Source organism: Peromyscus maniculatus, chromosome 10, assembly GCF_049852395.1.
Source record: "Peromyscus maniculatus bairdii isolate BWxNUB_F1_BW_parent chromosome 10, HU_Pman_BW_mat_3.1, whole genome shotgun sequence".
In the NCBI taxonomy this organism is placed as follows: Eukaryota; Metazoa; Chordata; class Mammalia; order Rodentia; family Cricetidae; genus Peromyscus; species Peromyscus maniculatus.
Genome location: NC_134861.1, coordinates 40134844 through 40156204, shown reverse-complemented (window position 1 = coordinate 40156204; position 21361 = coordinate 40134844). Strand labels below are relative to the sequence as shown.

At 42.2% G+C, this 21361-nt stretch overlaps 1 protein-coding gene across 2 annotated transcripts in view; it reads right to left on the bottom strand.

The window, feature by feature from the left end:
* C1qtnf7 (C1q and TNF related 7) overlaps positions 1-10735 on the bottom strand; it is a 103109-nt gene extending 92374 nt beyond the window's left edge. Inside the window, exon 1 of one of the 2 annotated variants that reach the window (XM_076546228.1) lies at positions 10483-10735. Coding sequence is in view for 1 of the 2 variants with exons in the window: in XM_006995395.4 (XP_006995457.1) it covers positions 10172-10184 (13 nt within the window). In the remaining variant the exon portion in view is untranslated. Of the gene's footprint in view, positions 1-10171 lie in introns of both variants that reach the window. The other variant, XM_006995395.4, reaches the window with a different exon arrangement.
* Between the last annotated feature and the right edge of the window lie 10626 nt (positions 10736-21361).

Below are 21361 nucleotides of genomic sequence, written 5' to 3'. Positions count from 1 at the left end.
GGAAAGAGAGTACAGGATGCTGGGAGGTTTTACATATTATTTAGAATGGTGTATAATTTAAAACTTAAGAGCTATTTATTTATGGAATTTTCTATTTAATCTTCTCAGGCCATAGATGACTGCTGAATGGGGCTGTTCTACAATGAAAATGTAGAAAGAGAGACTGTGGATAAAAAGGAATGACATGATAAAATCAAGCCAAGGCGAGCCAGCCTAGAATGTGCTTGTCATTTTGTCCTCACAGCATCATGGAAATATGCTCAGCTTGGCTGCAGTTATCGTCCTCGATGTGTTTACACTCCCACATATGTCTCTTCTCTGAGTCCCTGGTGTGCTTATATTCCTCTTGGATTCATTAAATTAGGTGTTAATTTGTCCAGAGAGGAGATCTCCACCATAGCAAAGTGGCCAAGGGGAAATTATCAAGCTTGCCTAAAGGATGAGGCTCCTCCATGTGGTTTGCCTTCCTGTCTACACACTTTTTCTTACATAGTGAGTCAATACATCTAGTGAGCAGGGGAGAGGTATACATTGGTCCCATTTTCAAGGAGGAACATTGGCTCAGACGGGTCAAATGACTTACATATCCATCAAAGAAGAGGGAAAAGTCAGGGCTAAGACTGGTGTATAAAAAGATCATAAGTTAAGATTCTTAATTTTTGATAAATTTTAGTTAGCTAAGAAAAGAAAAACCAGTTCTAATATGGGTGTAAACAAACTTTGTTAGAACCAACCATTTTAAGAAACAGAATATTTTGGCTGATTTTTTTTAACTGATGGGCTTATTGGTGCAAATTTAGCATTAATAGAAGAAGGATCTTTGAATCACAGAACTTAACAGCTCCCTGGACTGTGGGTACCAGACAATAACTAAAGTGGTAGTTAGAGTCATCCTGAGAGACATCTGACTTTCCATATGATGTCCACGAATTGACTGCCATGAGCTTTCCTGCTAGCTCAAGATCAGGGATAAGATTTTTATTTTTTATTTTTTTTTATTTATTTTTTCAGGGCAAGCCTTCAGGTAGCTTCTGGGCTTCAGGACTTAGAGAGGGGGGATTTGGTATGTATACTGAGTATCAGTCTGACAGGTTCTGGAATCACCTTGGGGTAAGCCTACAGGAACACCTGTGAGGGATGATCTTGGTTAGGATAATTGAGGTTAGAAGGCACACCCTTAGAGTGGGCCCCGTTCTCTGGACTTGGGTCCTGGACTGAACAAAAGGGAGGAAGCTAGCTGGCCATGAGCAATTATGGCTCTCTCCTTCCCAACTACAGATGCAACGTGAGCTGCTGTTTCAAACTCTAGCTGTCTTGACTTCCCAGCCATGAATGCCTGTACTCTTGAACTGTAAGACAAACTAAACTCCTCCTTCCTTGTTATATTTGTCAGATACTTGTGTCATAGTAACAGGAATAGTAGGAACTAGGACAGGGGATGTGGAGGTCATTTGGACCCTGGAGTCAGGCCTGGGTTCTGTGTCAAGGGAAAACACACATACATTCTTAGTAAACCACAAAGTACTAGGAAACGTTCTTTCAATAAGCAGAGACCCTGGGGAGGTAGGGAAGGCAGGCAGAGGAGAGAGAACTTTCTCTTGCTATGTAAGAAGAAAAAATAAGGACAATCAGAAGCCCTCAGTAATGGCCAGATTCTGAAATAATGAAGAACTTTCTAATCATCTGTGGTGTTTCACGGAAGGGATGGTTTTACTAGGTATCAGCATTTTGTTCATGCTGGTTTTAAAGCTGAAAATAAAGTCTGTATCTTGGATGGAGTTTAAAAGTTCATTTGGATGGCATTCACTCTTGACTGCAGGGGCATTATGTATTCCAGGACCACTAGTATGTAAATTTCTCCAAGAAACAAGAGTTTTACATTATATATCCAGATTAGAATGGGATCATATGACATTGCAACTCTTTGGTAGATAATAGAATGGGTTGACAGAATTTGTTAATGGAAATGGACTCAGATTCTTCAGACCTCAGTTAGTAAAGGACTGCTTTAAGAACTGAGGGCTGGCTGCCCACAAGAGTGGGTTCATGGAGGAGAGTGGAAGCATAAAGGTGACAAGGAGAGTACTCAAGAGATAGATGCTCAAAGCTCCCACTTCAATACCCTTTGTGTTGTGCTGGGGATGTCTTTCTGCATGCTGTCAATGTGTTGCGCTGATTGGTTGATAAATAAAATGCTGATTGGCCAGCAGCCAGGCAAGAAGTATAGTATAGGTGGGATAAGCAGAGAGGAGAATGCTGGGAACAGGAAGGCTGAATCAGGAGACTCCAGCCAGACACAGAGGAAGCAAGATGTGAAGGCAGAACAGGGAGATGCTGCCAGCTGCCGCCATGAGAAGCAAGACGTAAAGATACTGGTAAGCCACAGGCCACGTGGCAAGGTGAAGATTTATAGAAATGGGTTAATTTAAGATGTAAGATCTAGCTAGCAAGAAGCCTGGGCCATTAGGCTATATGGTTTTAATTAATATAAGCCTCTGTTTATTTGGGTCTGAGCAGCTGTGGGCCCGGGCAGGACTGGAGAAAACTCCAGCTACAGTATTGCTATGATAGAATACTAGAGACTGGACAGTTTACAAGTAACAAACCTTAACTTCTGGAGGCTGCAAAGTCTCAGATCAAAGAGCCCTTATCTATTAAAAGCCTCAATGCTGTTTTATCTCATTTGAGAAAGCAACAGAACATGAAGGCATATGTACAATGAAACTCACCACAAGGAAGCTCTGTGCAGAGGGCATCAATACACTCGAGACAGGGAGTTCACATGACCTTATTCCTCCCATTAAGCTCTGCCACACAACATTGTTGTATGGGATTTCATTTCCGATATCTACTTTTGGGGAACACACTGAAAACATAGCATTCCCCAAATCCACACCCAGAAACATGCTCTTTATTACAGAGGGAACAAAGAAACAGCAGAAACATTATATCCTGGAAGCTGATATAATGCCTTGGTAAACAAGTTAATGCCAAACCAGGTTAATGTCAAACTAGAGTTCAGAGTAGAATGAAATCGAAATTACTCATAAAGTCTTATACAAATAAATTAATGTAGGAAAAAAAAAACGACACTCTAAAAAACTGTCCTAATTTAAGAGGGTAAGCTGTTTGGAGGATGTTGGCCATTAGCAAGCAAATAGTGTTTTAATGACTGCTCTTGAGTTTTGTCTGAGACCATCTGGTAGCAATGTGTTTCAGGGTGACAGGATCAGCTCTGGCTTTGCATTATTGGGAGAACGTGGAGGCTCCAAACTTCATCAGTCTGATGCTGCTCTGTAGTTAGTTGTTCGTTAGTTGGGAGTCACTTTTCTTCTCCTGAGTTAGAGGTAGAAGACAGAAGAATGGATGGGAATTTGATCTCTTTACTAATCCTGCATCGGATAACATCCTCTACCTTGCTTCCCTCTCTTCAATGGGATTGGATCATCCATCTGCCACCGGTAATATACAGGACTAGGTAATCAGCCATTTTGGGTGCATCTTACCACATAAAGTATAAACTCTACAGTGACAGAAGAGCTCCATTTAAAATGCATTTGTGGACCGGGGAAATGGCTCAGTGGTTACCAATGCTGACTGTTCTTCCAGAGCATCAAGGTTCCATTCCTAGCACCCACATAGCAGTTTACAACTGTTTGAAACTCCAGTGCCAGGGGACCTCTTTTGGCTCCAGAGGCACTAGGCATGCACTTGGTGCACAGACATACATCCAGGCAAAACATCTATACACATAAAACAAACAAAATGAAACCATTTCATTTTAATTGGAGGTAGTTACTGAAGGATTAGCCAAGAACAGTTCTTCATTGCTAAACAAAAAATAAGGAAATTTCTTCTGGGATCCTGTGTGGCAGAGTAGAAAATGTGTGATATTTTTTGAGACAGACATAACATGAGTGCAAATACCTACTCCATGGGCTGGAGAGATGGCTCAGTTAGGAATGTGCCTGCCATGAAAATTTGGACCTCAGTTCATATTTCTAATATCCACTCATGTTTAAAAATCTAGAAATGGTGCTGAGTGATCATGGTGGTATGCTCCTGTAACCCCAAGGCTAAAGAGGCCAAGGTGGGTCATCGGGGCTTAGTGGCCAGCCAGTCTAGTCTACTTAGGCCAATGAGAGACCTTTTCTCAAACAAACAAACAAACAAACAAACAAACAAACAAACAGAAGGTAGATGTCTCCTCAGGAACAACATCCATGTTGTCCTCTCGCTCCCCTGTGCATACACACATGAGCATGCACGTACATGCAAATACACACACACTCATATGAGCTTGTGCACACACAAACTACCTAGAGGTCCTTAGGCAAGTTTCTCACCTTCTCTTGCCTAAAAACAAGGGTGATGTGGCCACAGTACATGCACGGTGCGGGCAATGTAGTGGGCACTTAACTGAAGGACACTATTAAGAGGAACATAGTAAATACTTTTTTTGGCAGGAGCTTGTCACTTTGCAGAATTTGTTTTATTAACTAGTGGGGAGCACATGTCCTGGGTGCTTATTTAATACTTAGCAGGAACAGAACAGAATCACGTCCTGAAATGTTAATTTCTGTGCTGTTCTCCATCTCCACCTCTGTGTTTCAAGGGTGTTGGCAGACCCCTCGTGCTTTCTTGTTTCAAGGAAAGGGAAAATTCGGCCTTTCTTTCTAGAGAGTTCCAGTTTCACAAGGACAACACCAAGAGACAATCCAAACTACAAAGGGAAGAGCCCATGAGGCCCCAACCCCATACGGAGTACTACAGACAGCGGAGTAAAGCTAGGAACAACCAATTAGTTGTTCCGTATCAAATGGCCAGCCTTGAAAACGTATATACAAGTAGCATTATATAGACACAACAGGTTACATTCAGGAATATATATGCATATGCATGCAATAACAGTTAAAGAAAAAAGAGGCCATGAATTTGAAGGAGAGTGAGGAGGAGCAGATGGGAGGGCTTGGAGGGAGGAAAGGAAAAGGAAAAATGTAATTAAAATACAACCTCAAAATAAAAAATTAACACAAAAATCTTTTAAAAGAGATGTTTTCAGATTCACTGTATACTTGGGGGAGGGGGAAATGAAGGGCTTTTGATGAGAGATTTCCCCAGACCTGGCAGACTTGAGTTGACAAATCTATGAAAAATCAGTGTGTCTATCCAGCACGGCTTGTCTTATCTCAGAGGCCAGGACTGTCTAGTAATGCTCAGATTGTAGGCCCTGCCATCTTTTCATGATCCCCAGTACATAGCCTGGGTTTGGAAGTGTAATCCAAAGACCTGAAGGGTCATACACCAGCAAGAGCTGGTGTAACCGGTGTGAACCAGGTTCTCCTGAGATCGGTGTCTGATCCTGGTGAAGCAGATGGTAGAGCTGGCAGCACCATTAATTTCTAAAGCTCAAGCCCTGCTGGTGTGGATTCTTGGAATCAGATTTCAGCTGAATTAAAGAAAGTACGGGGAATGTGACATTTCTTGCAGACCTCTGCTGTAAATTAAGATCCAGGCCTGCTCCATTTGTAAGGCAATGGGGAATCAAGGGGAATTAATTCCTGATCTCTGAATGCCATCACCTGGGGTACTGCAGAGGCTCAAAAAGCACCCCTGTGAGTAATACCATTCAAAAAACTCTGAGAATGTGGTATGAGCTGCGGTCAGAGTTCCCAGACACAGGGGAGTTTATTTTTGCAAAAGGCAGACAGCCAGGAAGAGGGACTTAAGTTCCTCCGGAAGGGATATATTAAAACAACCCCCCCCATCATTGCATGCCAATACCATTATTATGTAATTGCTTGAGCTGTAAACTCATAAAACTTTTGTAGATCCAAAGGTTGTTTTGGAAACATGCCTGCTTGATATGAGCTAAAAGTCTGGAACCCAGTGATGGAGCAGGGAACAGCATAGTTAATGATTTCCATAAAAAGTGCTTAGAATGTTATCTTCCTGCGTGTGGACTGGGAGGGCTGTCCTGGGTCAGCCAGCCCCTCCCATACTCCCCATTGTTTACCCTGGTCCACTGTACTGGAATTGAGGAGGCCCTCTCGGGAATGTGGATCTGGTGAGGCCTGAGGGTTGCTGTCTCAAAGACCAGGGTGATGGTCTGGACTGTGTAGGCTGTGTAGACTGGGCTCCGTGTACCCCTTCTCCCCACAACTTCTGCTAGAGCTCCAGCACCTCATGCCTCACCTGGACACATCTAGCCTTCTAACGTGGTTTTCTCTCTGTTCTCATCATGTTACTTCCTTGTTTACAAACATTTAATGGTTATTCCATGGAAGACACCAAACCTTGTGTTCTTGCATTTAAGGCTTTCGGGGGAGGGGTTCCAGTCCAACGTCTCATCTTCCTTGGTGCTCTGTTCTCTGTGGCTACACTTCCTTCTGTCAGGGCTGCCCTCCTACAACTCCCCAATTCTCTCCTGTACTCCCTTAGGCCCGCCCCCTCTGCCTGGAATGCCCCACCCACCAGCCTTCCCTCATCTTTAAGGATCATGTTTCATGTTATCTAATTTGAGGAATCTTGCCCTGCCAGGGCCAAGGCATCAGATGTACTTCAGTTTGAGATCCCCCTTTAGCACTTAGGCTCTGAAAGGTTAGGGGGTTTTCTTAGTTCTTCTGGCTCAGCGTGGAATGAGTCATCTGCTTCCAGCTGAGGGGTTGGGGATAAGTTAGGAATGGGCCAGCCATATTGTGAAGGATGCTCTGTGCATGCTAGTCCTTAAGGAATGTGGCTGGCTATTCTGATTATTGGGGTCTTCTTTTTTGGAAGTTTCACTTGCTTGGAGTCTCTCTTACATTCCATAAAACAATTATTGAATTTTGCCTTTCAGATCTGTAGTACACATTTTATTTTCTCTCTTTAGACATCCCTGGAAGGGAGATAGCAGTTTCAGCCGACTTAGCGAGGACACTGCTCAGTTGGGTCCTCGACCAGGAGGTAGAAACCGACTTTTCCAGTGTTTTTTTTTTTTTTTTAGTTTTCTGCCCCTTTTCCATCTAAAAGTTGAAAATGGATTTTATAACTCCATTTTCTTGGACACGAGAATCTCCGTTGGGCTTCCAGAGAGGGCAGTTTGTGAAGTGGCCAGCAAGAATTGGTACATTTCTATTAAGTCTTGGGAAACCTCATGCAACTTAAGGACACTTGTTCTCAGCTCACTGGTTTTTCAACATGCATTCATTTGTTTTTCCAAAAAAAGAAAAAAAAAAGCTTCTCGGTCTAATGACTTTGGAAAACATTATGTCCTAATGATCCCACTCACGGAGAGCCAGAAGACACGTTAACCAGCTAAAATGGGAAGAGGTCCCGCAGTAAAACCAGCCTGAGTTGCTGATGAGAGCTGATATTATCAAGCTGCCATGACAGGTACTCTGAGATAGACCCTCACACAGACTCTCCAAGGCAGTCCTCAGAATGCCCTCAGAAGATGGATATATTTGCTCTTCTCATCTAAGGAGTGAAAACCCTGTCATTTGAATAGCTTCAAGTTCATACATCAGGGTGAAGGCTGGGATTTGATGCCCGACATCTACAAAGTTGGAACCCAATGCCCCGCTTCACTGTGATGCATAGCTTTCCACTTTCCCAAAGCTGCTTGACCAAGCAATACGTTGAACCATGTATTATAGCCATGAAGCCAGTTGCCTTGGAACTGGCTTTGGGAAACAGATTCACAACCCAAATCTGTCCCCACTGGAGAGCTGAGGTGATCTTTATACCTCTGTCTTTGGATTTCTTGTGGTAAGGGGTTCAACCTCCGAAGTCTAGTTCAAAGGCCACTCCATAGAACTCTCTCTCAGACTGAAGCCGACTGTGGTACAAGGCATTTCTTAGTGTCCTTGTATTGTCTGCACTGCTGCTAATGTTACCATTGCTTTTAAAACACATTGCTACAGTGCCTGGCACACAGTGGGGCCCTCCGGAAAGACTTGCTGAACAAGATGGAATTACTTCTGGGGCCCTCGGATCTTTGACCCCTAAGCCTGGCTTATCACGTCTGGACTACTGACTTGAGACCCATTCTATAGGCCACAATCTTGGCTAAGCCTGGTTCACACAAAAGCAGGTCAGACAGGTAGCCACGGTCTTCCCCGGCAGTTCAGTAGTTAACATTCTCCTCTCCCCATTCCTGGATGAGGCTGCTTCTCTCTCCTAGATTCTCTAGCAAGGACATAGTTAGGTCACCTTGGGTCTCTCTCCTCAGGACCCCTTTGGAGACTGCCCTGACTGGTTGCTTCCAAGGCACTGTCCACGTCTTATTACAAAGCCACGTGACTGAGCCTCAGATGAGTCAGCTGGCTTGGGGATTTTTGTTAGCAACCCTTATTGATTTTGTTTTCATTTTCTTGGGGTAGGGGGTGGGAGGCAGGGGGCGGGGGCTGGGGGGAGAGTGTGGTGTGTGTGTGTGTGTGTGTGTGTGTGTGTGTGTGTGTGTGTGTGTGTGTGCTTCTTGGGCTCTGGGGTGGGGCCTGGCAAGTTTGACTTCCAGAGACGCAGCGGGCCTCTGTGGGAGCCCGTGATGGGAAACCACGTCATGCCATACTGCGCATTTTTAGGCCGCACCCATCCCCAGGGCCCACTCAGGCGCCATACAAGCGCTGGCCATCCAGCTCTCTAGCTGCCTGCGATGAGGTCATGGGTGGGGTACTGGAGACCCCCTCCAGATAGGGTGGGGGCTTCCTCTACTGTCCAGGGGTGGGCCGGAAGGACTGGGAAAGAGGCGGAGGTGATAGGTTTGCCTGTCTGACCTCCTGCTCCCTGGTAGTGGTCAGTAGGCTGGTGTGGGTAGCGTAGAGGGAGAAAAAGAAAGCAGGGAGATAAGGAATAGAGAAGTCTATGGATTGCCAGACACGGGCTACTTACCCCATTAGCAGTCATGGGTAAGGGGAGGTAGCTAACAAATGGTGTTCCTTTACCACCTTGCCAGGAGCTAATAGTCACTTCCTTGCTTTTATACAGTAATGCCTTTACTCTGACCTTAATCAATAAGACCTCAAGGCAAGGGAAGCCAGAGCAGCCCTCATTATGTAACTAGACTTTGACAGAGGAGGAAAAAACAACAAGAAGGTAGAGGCTTTCTTAGCCGGAGACAGTGACTGCCGCAATAGCTCCTGTTCTCTCCCAGGCCTTACTGCCTTGATTGCTAATCTTTCTACACCAGAGGGTCTTGCAGACTGAGGTTACTTCCATATTCCAACCACCGAAGCTCACTCAAACCCACAGTTCTTTAACCTCTACCCGAGAGCGCATACATATGTGTGCGCATGGAGCAGTCAACGCAGGGCTCTGCTGAAACTTTTAGCCTGCAGGGTCCATCTTCTGATCTCAGTGAATATCTGGGGCGTGGGGAGTGGGGGGGATTGCACCTGGAATTCTGCCTTGAAAAACAGGAACTCACTGACAACAGAGTGTTTCTCCAGGAAATAGAAAGATGCACAGAAAGTTCATAACCCTCCACCCCAAGATGCTTCACAGAAAACCAATGCATAGAAAAAAACCCCGAGAGCTATCCGAAGGCACACTTGAAAAGTCAGTCACCGTGCGCAGATAACACCACCCTCAGCCGACTTTGACTTAAGCTAAAAATGCCATGTCACGGTCAACTGTTTTCTTTTGTTTATTTTTTCCCCTCTAGGGAGATAAAGTTAATATTAGTAATATATTCCCGGCTTCTTACAAGAAACAGTCAAATGGTATCCTTAAATGTAGAAAACGTATTCCATAAAACAGTTACAGTAACCACAACCGAGAGACATTTTAGAATGTTACCACCATCTATGAGAAGGTTTCCTGAGTTCTAAGACGCTCAGCTCTGGGAGGGAAGTTGCATACAAACAGATACTGAGATCTTGACTGTACATTAGCCCACTGCCCACTGGACAGCCTATGCTGAAAATCCGGGGGTTTCAGAGAAGCCCTCCCACCTTTTCTAAGAGAAACAGCATTTCCATACAAAGACGCTTATCACATCAAGCGGAATAGAAAGTAGGAAAGAGACCGCTGCTGAGGCTTTCCATCCTCTGATTTATCATTTGTTGACACTCTATCCACACATCCCCCCATCTCCTTACAAGTAGCTGTCTGTGGTTCTTCCTGCAAGTATTTTGATAAAGTCTAAACAGAAGAGGAAAAGAGAAAAACTGTAGTGAAAACCATAGCTTACCTTTCCTGGGCATTGCTGGGTTCAGACTTCTCCCCCAAACATGAGCCTTCTTTGCTTTGGTTTTCCCATGAATTTAGAAACCATTAAAAAGTATTCAGAGCAGAATTGTGCTCACTATTGAAGCTGCTCCACAACAATGCAGAGAAGTCTGTTGGTGGAAAGTAGAGGATGTGTGCGAAGCTCGGAGCTCATGCTGTCGGATGAAGTTCTGCAACCGTCTTTCTCAGTTTAAACAGCCTCCCACTCCTTCTCCCAGGCACTTGCCAACTTCTATAATTTAAAGCAACTGCGATCCTTCCCATAATACTCACATTTCAAAGAGTTTACTATATACACTCGTTAGTCATGAGGAGGAGTGGGCAAGGTTCTTCTGCAAACCCCAGATGGAGGCAGATGCAAAGTGAGGGTCTCAGGTATCCAGAGGATTTTTCCATCCCTCTGCATCCATTGCTGTTTGCACCACGTGGATTCTTCGAATTGCTGTAGCCTTTAAAGTGGTGTCTAGAGACCGACTGGCATCATTTCCCTGAAGCAACGAAAGCACTCGGGGAAGTTTATACAGCAAACTTAGGAAAGGGGGCTAAACCAGTGGAATCGTGTCCACACATCACTTTTGTTAGCAGGATTGTTTCTCTGTGACTTGTCCTTAATTGTTGCACCCAATGTTTTCCTGAAACAGGGAAAAACTTAAAATGATGTTTTTTGCACTGGTCTTGTTTAAGCATTATTCCACATGTGTATCATAAATCTAGGAAGGACACATACTTTGCAAATTATGTCTATGTAATTGAATAAATCTTCTAATATTTTAGCCTGTAATCAGAATAAATCTTCTGGCATTTTAATTGGTGAATGTGTTGTACATTTTACTATCCATTTCTTCCCACTGTCAACACACACACACACACACACACACACACACACACACACACACACACACACATACACACACACGAGTTAAAATTATAGCTAACTTTTAAAGCATTCTTTAAATGTTGATTTAAAAATATTTTATTATATACATCAAAATACATCTTTCTTAGTGCCTGTTAAGTAACCTGTGCTCAGTAAATACTGAATGGAGTAATGCTTATGTTTATATCAATCAACAGTTTGTGTCAATTTTGATTTGTATGCACAATCTCCTTCAAAACAGTCAGTGGGTCCCAGTTTCTGTAGAAATCAAAATAGACCAATGTATGGCTTTGATAAATAATGAATAGCTGTGCAATAAAATCCCCTCAATGAATAGAAAACATCAGTTAGACAAATAAACCATTGAAGAATGACTGGAAACATCGGCATGGACACATTCCACAAAATATGCTCACTGCACAGAATTATGCAAAAAAAAGTTCTGGGATAGAACATCATTATTTCAAAGGCTATCAATCCCTCCCTTGTATTTTAGAGTTCATTCAAGTAACTATTACACAATAGGTAGCTTTAAAAATATTTTATACTATAAATAATAAGTACTAATAGAAATGACCTAAGCCTACAAGCAAGTGAACAGGCTTTAAGTTTTCTATGCTGAGAAGCAGAGGAATGATGGGGGCCTCCTCCTTTGCTTGGGTTTCTGCTGAGGAATGGTCTCCAGGGATGGTGGACAGTGTGGGGAACTGAACTCATAGGCTGGAGCCACATTCCCTGTAATCCTGAATGTGTGGCCTTATTTTTAAAAAGTGTAATTATAAAACTGTAAATACAAATGTTTCAAAAACAATGTATTTGCATATATGCATATCATAAAGCATTTATTTAATAGATATTAATCAGGTGCCTTTCTATGTGTTAGGAATTTAGTAAGTCCTCTTACGATGTTTATCACAGAAGCTAGCATGACCATCCTGATCAATGCCAAAATTGGTGATAGACATGGATGCTGCTCTATCAAAACTCTTAACCCAGTGTTATTAGATGGCAATAGGTGAGTGTGAGGGGCTGGATGTGGGGCTGGAAAGGCAACAACCCATGCCTGAAGTGGCAAAACCTTTGGTGATCTTGATAGCAACAGTAACTTGAAAGGTAATATTATAGCTCTAGAGGAAAGGGATGGGGAAAGACACATGTCATGTGGCGGCCACTGTTGGTTGCAGTTGGCAAGGTGTTTTGAGAATGAGACTATGCCAGAAAAGGAATGGTCAAGTTTTAAATCCCAGTGAAAGGGGAAAGGGGGATAGCCTGAAGGGACCCCATTTTATGATTTGAAAGAGCCTATCAATATCTTGATGGGCTAAAATGCCTGTTACCAAATTATATTGCTTGCAATTCTGTAAGTCTGTACTCAGAATGTCTTTCAAGGGTGAAAACAACTTATTTTACTGGCAAGATGTGAAATGCATGCTTATGTGAAAGCACACTCCCCAATACTCACCTCTCTGACCAAGGGAAAAACTGAAATTAGGGGGCCATCAGGAGGAAGTGATGATAGCAGAAGAGAGCAATGAACATAAGAATTTCCCCATGGGCAGATCCAAGACTCTCTTTGGCCCATGAAGGGGCAGGGCCCATACTAGCTGCCTGGATAAACTAGGGATCATTAATTGCTGCCTCTGATCTCATCCTTTTGTGAATGAGAATAGTGGTTATCCTATTGCTGCTGTACTTTTTGTATGGTGTGTGCGCGCGCATGCGTGCGTGCGTGCGTGCGTGCGTGTGTGTGTGTGTGTGTGTGAGAGAGAGAGACAGAGACAGAGACAGAGACAGAGAGACAGAGAAAGACAGACACACACATTCAAAGACAGAGACATAGAGAAAAAGAAGTGGGGAAGGAATTGTCAATTTTGTTTATAGATTTCTGTTTAAGTGTCTAGATTTCTAGATTAAAACATGAACCAAACAAAATGTGTGGAGAGAAATTGACATGCAAGAAGTAAGGCCCTTGATCTAAATGTAGTTATCAGACAGAATTCTAGACATATTTAATATATACATCTTGATGAGGTTGGAGGAAGGTGTATACCTATGAAACCATAACCATAATCTACATAACAACAATAATAATAATAATAATAATAATAATAATAAAAATGAGCAACTTTTCCAAAAGTTTTCTCTTGTCTAATCTATCATCTATTATATATCAATTTTTTTTTCTGAGACAGGGTTTCTCTTGTGTAGCTTTGCGCCTTTCCTGGAACTCGCTCTGTAGACCAGGTTGGCCTCGAACTCACAGAGATCCGCCTGGCTCTGCCTCCTGAGTGCTGGGATTAAAGGCGTACGCCATCACCGCCCGGCTTATTATATATCAATTTATCTATTATGTATATTTACTTGTATCTATTCATTTATTATGTCTATCACCTATCTATCTATCTTTAATTTTATTAATCCATTTTATTCTCTCAACAGTCTACTAATATAATCCTTCTATGGTTGGACAACTTGAAGCACAGAGAGCCTGAGTGACTAGCTCGTGGTCACAGAGCTAGGGATTTGCAGCTAGAGTGTCTGGTTTGACCAATCTGTCTAAACTCTTATATGCTGCTGAAAAGATTTCTCCAGGGCAAGTGAAGAGAACCTTTCTAGGTCATCCATCCCCTTAGCCTGATTGCTGGGCAGGTATTTGACATAAGTTCTGGTTTCTTCTGAAAGCTTTTCTAAAACACAGCAGGTTGTTTTTAACTTAGAAAGCATGCCTGCCCCTCTCTGAATGTGATTATAACGTTCAGTCGTTTTTCATGTATTAAGCTTTGAGCTATTATGGCTAACTTTGATTATTTTCAGCTTGCGTGCTGCAGCCAGCTAAGTTTCAAGTTATATCTTGAAACCCAGTGGCTTCACCTGGATTTCCTAATAAATCTCTGCTGAGTTCTATCAATCACACATGACATGAAGAAAAAGGCTGGGGGGAGGTATAGATCTTGTCAGGAAGTGCTCTCATCCCTTGGGAAGATGTTAAGTTTAGAAATCAGAGATGAGCTACACAATCTGTGTTTAGAGTGGTGGAGAAAAACCAGTCCCAGTGTCAAGGTGTAGACTCTCTGGAGGTGTGGCCCCTCCTCCATGTCAGGCTATACACGGAGGCTGACATAATGCTCTCTTCTCTTGGGCACTGGGGACACAGAAGGGGCCACAGTCATTTCTGGGGTTTGCAGACTCTCACTCTCCCTTTGTGGATTTTGATCTTGATGAGTGCTGTGGTTTAAATCTGGAATGACTCCAAAAGACTTACTTGCTACATTTATCCTCAAGATACTACTATAGGGTGATGGTGGGATCTTTACAGGGTGGAGCCTCATGTGCGAACTTTAGGGTTTTGATGGCGGGTCCTCCCCTGCCCCTCCCTTAAGGAAGCTATGGTATCTAGACCTTCCTCTCTGACTTCACTTCTTAGCTATGAAGTGAACAGTTCTGTTATACTACATGTGCCTCCTATCTTGCCGAGGGCCTCCCCAAAATTGTGCCAATCAGGCATGGAGGGAAACTTCCAAAACTCTGACACAAAATAACCTATTATTTTTATAAGTTTATTAACTTAGGTACTTTGTTACAGGAATGGAAACCTGACTGTCAGAGAGAACTAATGTGAAGTCACCTATTCACTGGTGACTAAGGGTAACAACAGATCAGCTTATTGTAGAGTCAAAACAATAGATTAAGAGTAGATAAAAATTGTTTTGTAGGCTGTAAGACAACATTTTGGGAAGAAAGCTTGAGGATATTCTAATTAATCCATTCACTCTATTCATGATCATCAGCACAGTCTTGGCAAGTGTCCACATTATTTCTATTTAACTTTTCTCAGAGAAAGGAGTCATGATGTCACAAAGCATCAATACATTTCTCCAAGCAGCATCAAATATGCCTGCCCTCTTTCCCACATATGAAGAGCTTTCAAATACACTAAAGTAACTCTTAGCCTTCTCTTCCCACCAACCACATCTTTCCTCAAGTCTAATGAGTCTGGCTTTTGCATCTGTTCTTTAAGAAACCTGATTTCATTTAGGCTGTCAGTTTGCTTGGCTGCCCTCCAGTGAGCAAATATCCAATTAATGGCTAAATGTCTCTTGAGGAGTATGGTAAGGTGACCTAAGAATCAACATTTGAGTTACAGTTCAACTCTGCTCTCAGCCTTGAGAAGGCACTCTCCCATCCCTGGCCTCAGAATATGTGGTCAGATTAATCACTCTGAGGCATCCTTATGCAGAATTGTTTTCCCTAGTCAATTATTCACTGTTTAGAATGGACAGTAGCATCCCACCATGGGATGTGTGGCATGGTTCTTTTCTGGTGTCTATTGGCTCTCACTTCCTGGAAATAGTGCAATCCTCAGGTTTAATATTTCAAGCTAAACTATCTTCCCTTAAATCTACTCCTCCATAGGGGCATTGGTGTGGCATTGGTGTGGCATTGATATGTCATTTACAGCACAGTCCTCCCAAGCGTTTAGGATTTTAAACATATACTGTTGGTTCATTTCTTCTTCTTTTTTTTTTTTTTCAAATACTCCACCATCAGATCTTGAATATCTTTTCTTTGTTGTATTTATAAAGCCAGAGTCCTTGGGGGACTTGAATTATCATAATTTTTATTATCCCAGTGTTTCCTTGGGGTATGATCTGTGAAGCTAAACCTTGAAATGTTCAATGATAAGGGACATATGGTAAAATAAATACAGAAATCTCCAAGGAGGGTACAACAATTAACTATTTGCAACATTAACTTCTTCATAACCTTAGTCACTGAAAATGCAGACCATGGATTATATTTGCTCATCTTATCCATCACAGCTTGGGCAGTTCTTTGCTGAGGCCAACTTATACACAGTAGCTTTCTGGCAGGGACTGAATTTACAGTGTCATTGGTTGTGGCAACTGGCTCTGCCCCTCTGTCTCCTCCATCAGACAATTACATATGCCCTCCGGCAGTTATATAAGTCTAAGAGGATTTCAAAGTAGAAATAAGCAGATGTCTCTTCAAGACTGCTTATGTAAGTTGCTGATGACTGATTAATTCAGGTCAGTCTCATACTCAGAGTCAGTGTGAAAAAGTCTACCAAAGGCATGGTCTATGAGTCTGGTTTTTGTTGCTATAACATAATGAATAAGTTTGGGTACTTTATAAATTGGTTCATCTGGTTTGTGATTCTGGTGGCAAGGGGGGCTCATTTAGCACAATATTGGTATCTTGTCCTTGCCACAGCATGGCAGAGAATCAAAAGTGGACAGGCAAATGGAAGTGGAATCAGTTACACAGGATAGACTTGCTTCCTAATTACTCATTCTCATGAGACTTAACTGGGCTCTAATGGGAACCACCTACCTCTCCCCAGACGATGATATCCTCAGTTAGATAGTGAGCTATCTTCCACATGGCTCCACCTCTTCAAGGTTCCAGCACCTACAGCAGTCTCACACTGGGAGCAAGTTTCCAGCACACAGTCCTTTGGGGGGACACATTCAAACCGTAGGACACAGATGCAGGAGGGATATGTTCAATCTACTGATAGGTAAAACTCTCCATGTTTTTCAACAAACACTTGTTTGACAGAATGCATGCTCCACTCCGAGAAGCTCTTCATGACCGTGAAAAGAACTTTCAAAGAAAAGGGAGGGCAGTTCTGCCCCCTTTTCTCACAGCTCATTTTCAGCCCGTTTTCTTTTTGCATTATTCTTCTGCTCCTGCCCAGTTGTTCTCTATCAGAGAAGGATTGTGAGTGGATCACAATGGGCGATACATAGCCCCTCTGATGAATTCTCTTTCTCTATGGCTACCCCAAGGAACTGTGATTCTTTGGGGGATGAGACAGTCCTCTTGTCACGTTCATTCCAGGTGAGGTAGGCTTTTAACTTTGTTTTCTTATAGGTACAAGAAAGCCATCTTTCCAGAGGATGACCGCACCAATCTTTCATTCTGTTTTAGGTGTTTGATGTTCCTAGTTTATCAAGAAACTAGGCTTGGTGTCTTTACACATTTTGGAATGGGAAGCAGGGACAGACAATGCTTACTTCTAAGTCAAAGCACAGGTCTTGTGCTCTTACACCATCTTCAGAGCTGCTCTACTCCCAGCACAAAGGTGGTATTAACGGGCACCATCTCAGCTATTAAGGAAAGCTTTGTTTCATACTTGGATACTAACTCTTGCTTGCGTAGCTCTCTTGGCAGAATAAGCAATTGCTTACAAGGACACTCAATTCTTTCAAGCTGTGGTCATTTATCTCACTCAGAGGGTACTTACCACTTTCTGCTTCATGTCATAGCTCTCCTTGTGTGCTTTTTTCTGTCCTAAAGCATATGTTTTTCAAGGACTAGAATCATGTTTTAAACTTTCTTGTAATTTTCTGATATCCATGGTGCCTCACATAATATCTGGGTTTTATTTATTATGTGTACCAAGACAAGGAGACTGTTTGGAAGGTTAGGCTGCAAAAATGTGGCCAAATTTAGGAGACAAATTTTAGGTATAAGTGCCTGTTTTTATATATTTTCAAACAATTGCTAAGTGCTACCAGATATGATGTTAGGGGCAGGATGCTAATGGGTTATGAATACTGACGAGGGAAGAGATAGATGATGAGAAAATGAAATGATTGCGTTCCGTTGCCAGAATGAAAGGGGAAATGGGAAGACAGTCAAGAAAACATTTTTTCTTGGATTTAGTTTTGGGGATGGACAGGATCTTTGGCTCAACTTTTATTTTGCCTTCATGAACAAAATTATTCCTGGTTATGAAGTGTGAATCTTTTAGTTCATGAAGGGCCAAGACATAAGGTTATATAAACCTGTGAGAGGATAAATGTTCAAATTTGTTTTAGAAGGAGCTAAAGCTTGACATCATATATTTTCATTGATAACAGTGGCTCTTTAAGTTTACTTCATATCTTGTGGTGTAAGCTTGATTCTTCAAATCAAAACACTAGACTGCATTTGTGAGAAAAAAAAAAAAAACCTAACAGTCCAAAAACATGAGGTATATGGTAGTATATTATTTTGAATGTTATCAAACTTACAATAATGGTAGCATGAATGTGGTGAAGCCTTCTTGGGTAACTTCTTTTCTTGGGACTTGTCAACATAAATTCAACCTCAAACACTGATGAGAAATGTAGCTAGAGTTTTCCTGCCTGGCCCATAGTCAGGACAAATCTCTCTCACCCACCAGTCCTACAGCTGCTCAGACCCAACCAAGTAAACACACAGAGACTTATATTGCTTACAAACTATATGGCCGTGGCAGGCTTCTTGCTAACTGTTCTTATGTCTTAAATAAACCCATTAATCTATAAGTTGCCACATGGCTTGTGGCTTATTGGTATCTTTACATGTTGCTTGTCATGGCGACGGCTGGCAGCATCTCTCTGACTCAGCCTTCCACTTCCCAGAATTCTCCTCTCTCCTTGTCCTGCTTATACTTCCTGACTGGCTACTGGCCAATCAGTGTTTTATTTATTAACCAATAAGAGCAACACATTCAACATACAGAACATCCCACAGCAGAGAAATGTAGCTTTCTGGTAGGTTTTGTGAGGTAATGGAGATGACAAACACCACACACAGCTATAGGCAGGTATTGTGTGACCTTTATGAGTCTATGCAAAAGATTCTTTGTCCCCAGGCTGATGGCATTTGGAAGTGGTAGAAATTTAAGAGACTGAGTCTCTCAGAGTTTCTTGGCTCAACAGTGGCTGCTCCAGAAAAGGGATTAAAGTAGTTTTATGTAACTCCTTGATGTTTTTCCAGAAAGGTATATTTACTCATACACTAACTTGCAAAAAAAAATAATGTAATTTGCTATTATGAGGCTAATATGGACTGGATTATATTTTCTCTCAAACTCTGATGTTGAAGCCTTAGTTCTCAATGGGATAGAATTTAGAGATAGAATCTTGGTGAGATAATTAGGTTTAGATGAGGCTGTGAGGATAGGCCCTCATGCAGGATTAGTGCCCTTGTAGGAAGTAGTACTTCATAAACAAACCATAACATGACTGCAAACAACTAAAATAATACATCTGTAAGAAGCTAATTAAAGATATTAGTAGCAGCCCAGTTAATGATTTAAAAAATCTGGAAATAAATATATCCATCTACAGCATGCTTATTACATCTATCTATGTTATATCTGTTCAGCTAGAACACTGTCAACAGCCCAGATTTTCAGTAATGGTTGAATGAATAAACAAATTGTGTCAAATCTCTACAATTAATACTATTCAGAAGAAAAATCAGATAATTGCCATATGTTACCCAGATATTAAATGAAAGCACTAAGAAGTCAGATAAAAAAGAGAATGTACTGGAATGACTCAAGGACATGAAATTGTAGGAAAGAAAACACTGATCAATCAGATATAATGGGTTGACTGAACTTGGGGTAGGGGAGAGGCTGGAAGCTGGGAACCTCCAGGAAAAGTGTGGAGTCGTTGGAACATTTAATATCTTGATTGGTTGTTAGGGTTACAATGGTAGACAGTTGTTACAGCTCTGAACTGTACATGTGACAGGTTTGTTTTTTGTTACATGTGAAAGAAAGTTGATTTCGAATGAATAAGTTCTCAAAAATAATTTCTGCAATTATTTTGAGAATTTGGACTCTTTCCTCCAGCTTACGTGTGCTCTTCAAAACAGTGGATGCTGCAATATTTGGCAACTATCAAGACTTGATTGAGTTTAAAACGTCAGTTGGGATGAGTTCAGTTCATTGCACACAAATATGTTTCTGATAAATGTTAAAAGTCTTGAAATGGAGTGCAATTTGGTAGTTGTTTTAAATTATTACTTGTAAGATGGTCTTATTTTATATACTTATTTCAATTTATTTACTCTAGGAACAATGTTTTAAATGAAAAATTATAGGAGTTTTGTTGGCTGTGATCACTTTGTTCCCAGGACAGTTTTCTGGGCTCACCTTTACCTCCTCTTCCCTAAGGCTGCCATTGTCCTAGATTTAAATGCCACATAACAATCCAAGTTCAGCCTAGAAGTTGCAGAGCACCAACTTCAGTGAGGATTGGCCATTAAATTACCCCCAGGCTAAACTGCCAACATAATTCAGAGAGTGGAGACTGGCATCTGGTGGCCAGATGCTTGACTCCTTAAAAAAAAAAAAAAAAAAAAAAAAAAAAGACTTGAAAAGCTTTCCAGATGAAACAAAGTATGTAGGTGGCATCACTTAACTTGATGATTTGTCTCGCCAGGCTTCAAGAACTGGGTCCCCAAGAGTTTTCCATTTGAGCTGCTAAAATGTCCGAGAGAAAGTGGCTCACCAGAGACACAGTTCTTGCTCACTGTCTAAGACTGTGGCTTGGATGGGGTAACACCATTACCAAACCCAATGGCCTCGAGGCATGAAGTGGGACACTGCAGAAAGTTGGCAGCAATGAGTTCCTCCAGGCCACCTCTTCTTGGCCCACTCTGGGGCCACCTGCTTTCCCAGCTTTTGCTCAGTGACTGACAGCCGAGCCTGGGGCCATGAGAGAGAATTTAAGATTGTTTCTACACAATGGTTTGCTGTTATCTGGTGTCTCCTTTCCTGAGGTCATCCTTAAAACTTCTTGATGTGTCTAGGATAACACCCTTGAGCAGAAGCATCCAGCAGGTACATTACTCCAACTGAGGTTTCCCAAAGCCAAGCTCCGGGCTAGTGTGTGATTGATGTTCGCTATGAAGTTGGTGGCTTCATCTGTGTTTCCTGCCTTTGGGAATGTCTGTATCACTCCCAGGGTTGGGCTAAGACATTTCAGAGGAAAGTGCCTTTATCTAAGACTGTCTCCCTAAAGGTGACTTAAATGCCATCTGGTCATATTTACACTGCAAATTGCAAAGCTCTCTGCAGAGATTTCCCAAACCTGCAGACCAGTCACAGTCACTCTGAGTTGCCAGCTCCTGCAGGGCTCAGCTGCTGCTGCCAGCTGACTGCTGACTGCTGACATGCCACTCTAGCAGAGAGAGCAGCTTCGCTGGTCTCAGCCACCAAAGAGCAAGCCTGTCACACAGCAGCAGCAAGCGCCCCCTTGAATAATTACTGAACAAATTAATGAATCATTATGTTCGCCTCCTGCACTTCAGTAAAAATGAACTTAGTGACAGAATTGCTTTTCTAATAACCAACCAAGACCGGTCTCTCAGAAATACTTAGACACGCCATTTGACAGAAAGAGAGGGAGGAAGTGTGCTTGCTTTTAATCAGAAGTTTGGGTTCAAAACTGGAGTGTGTGTGTGTGTGTGTGTGTGTGTGTGTGTGTC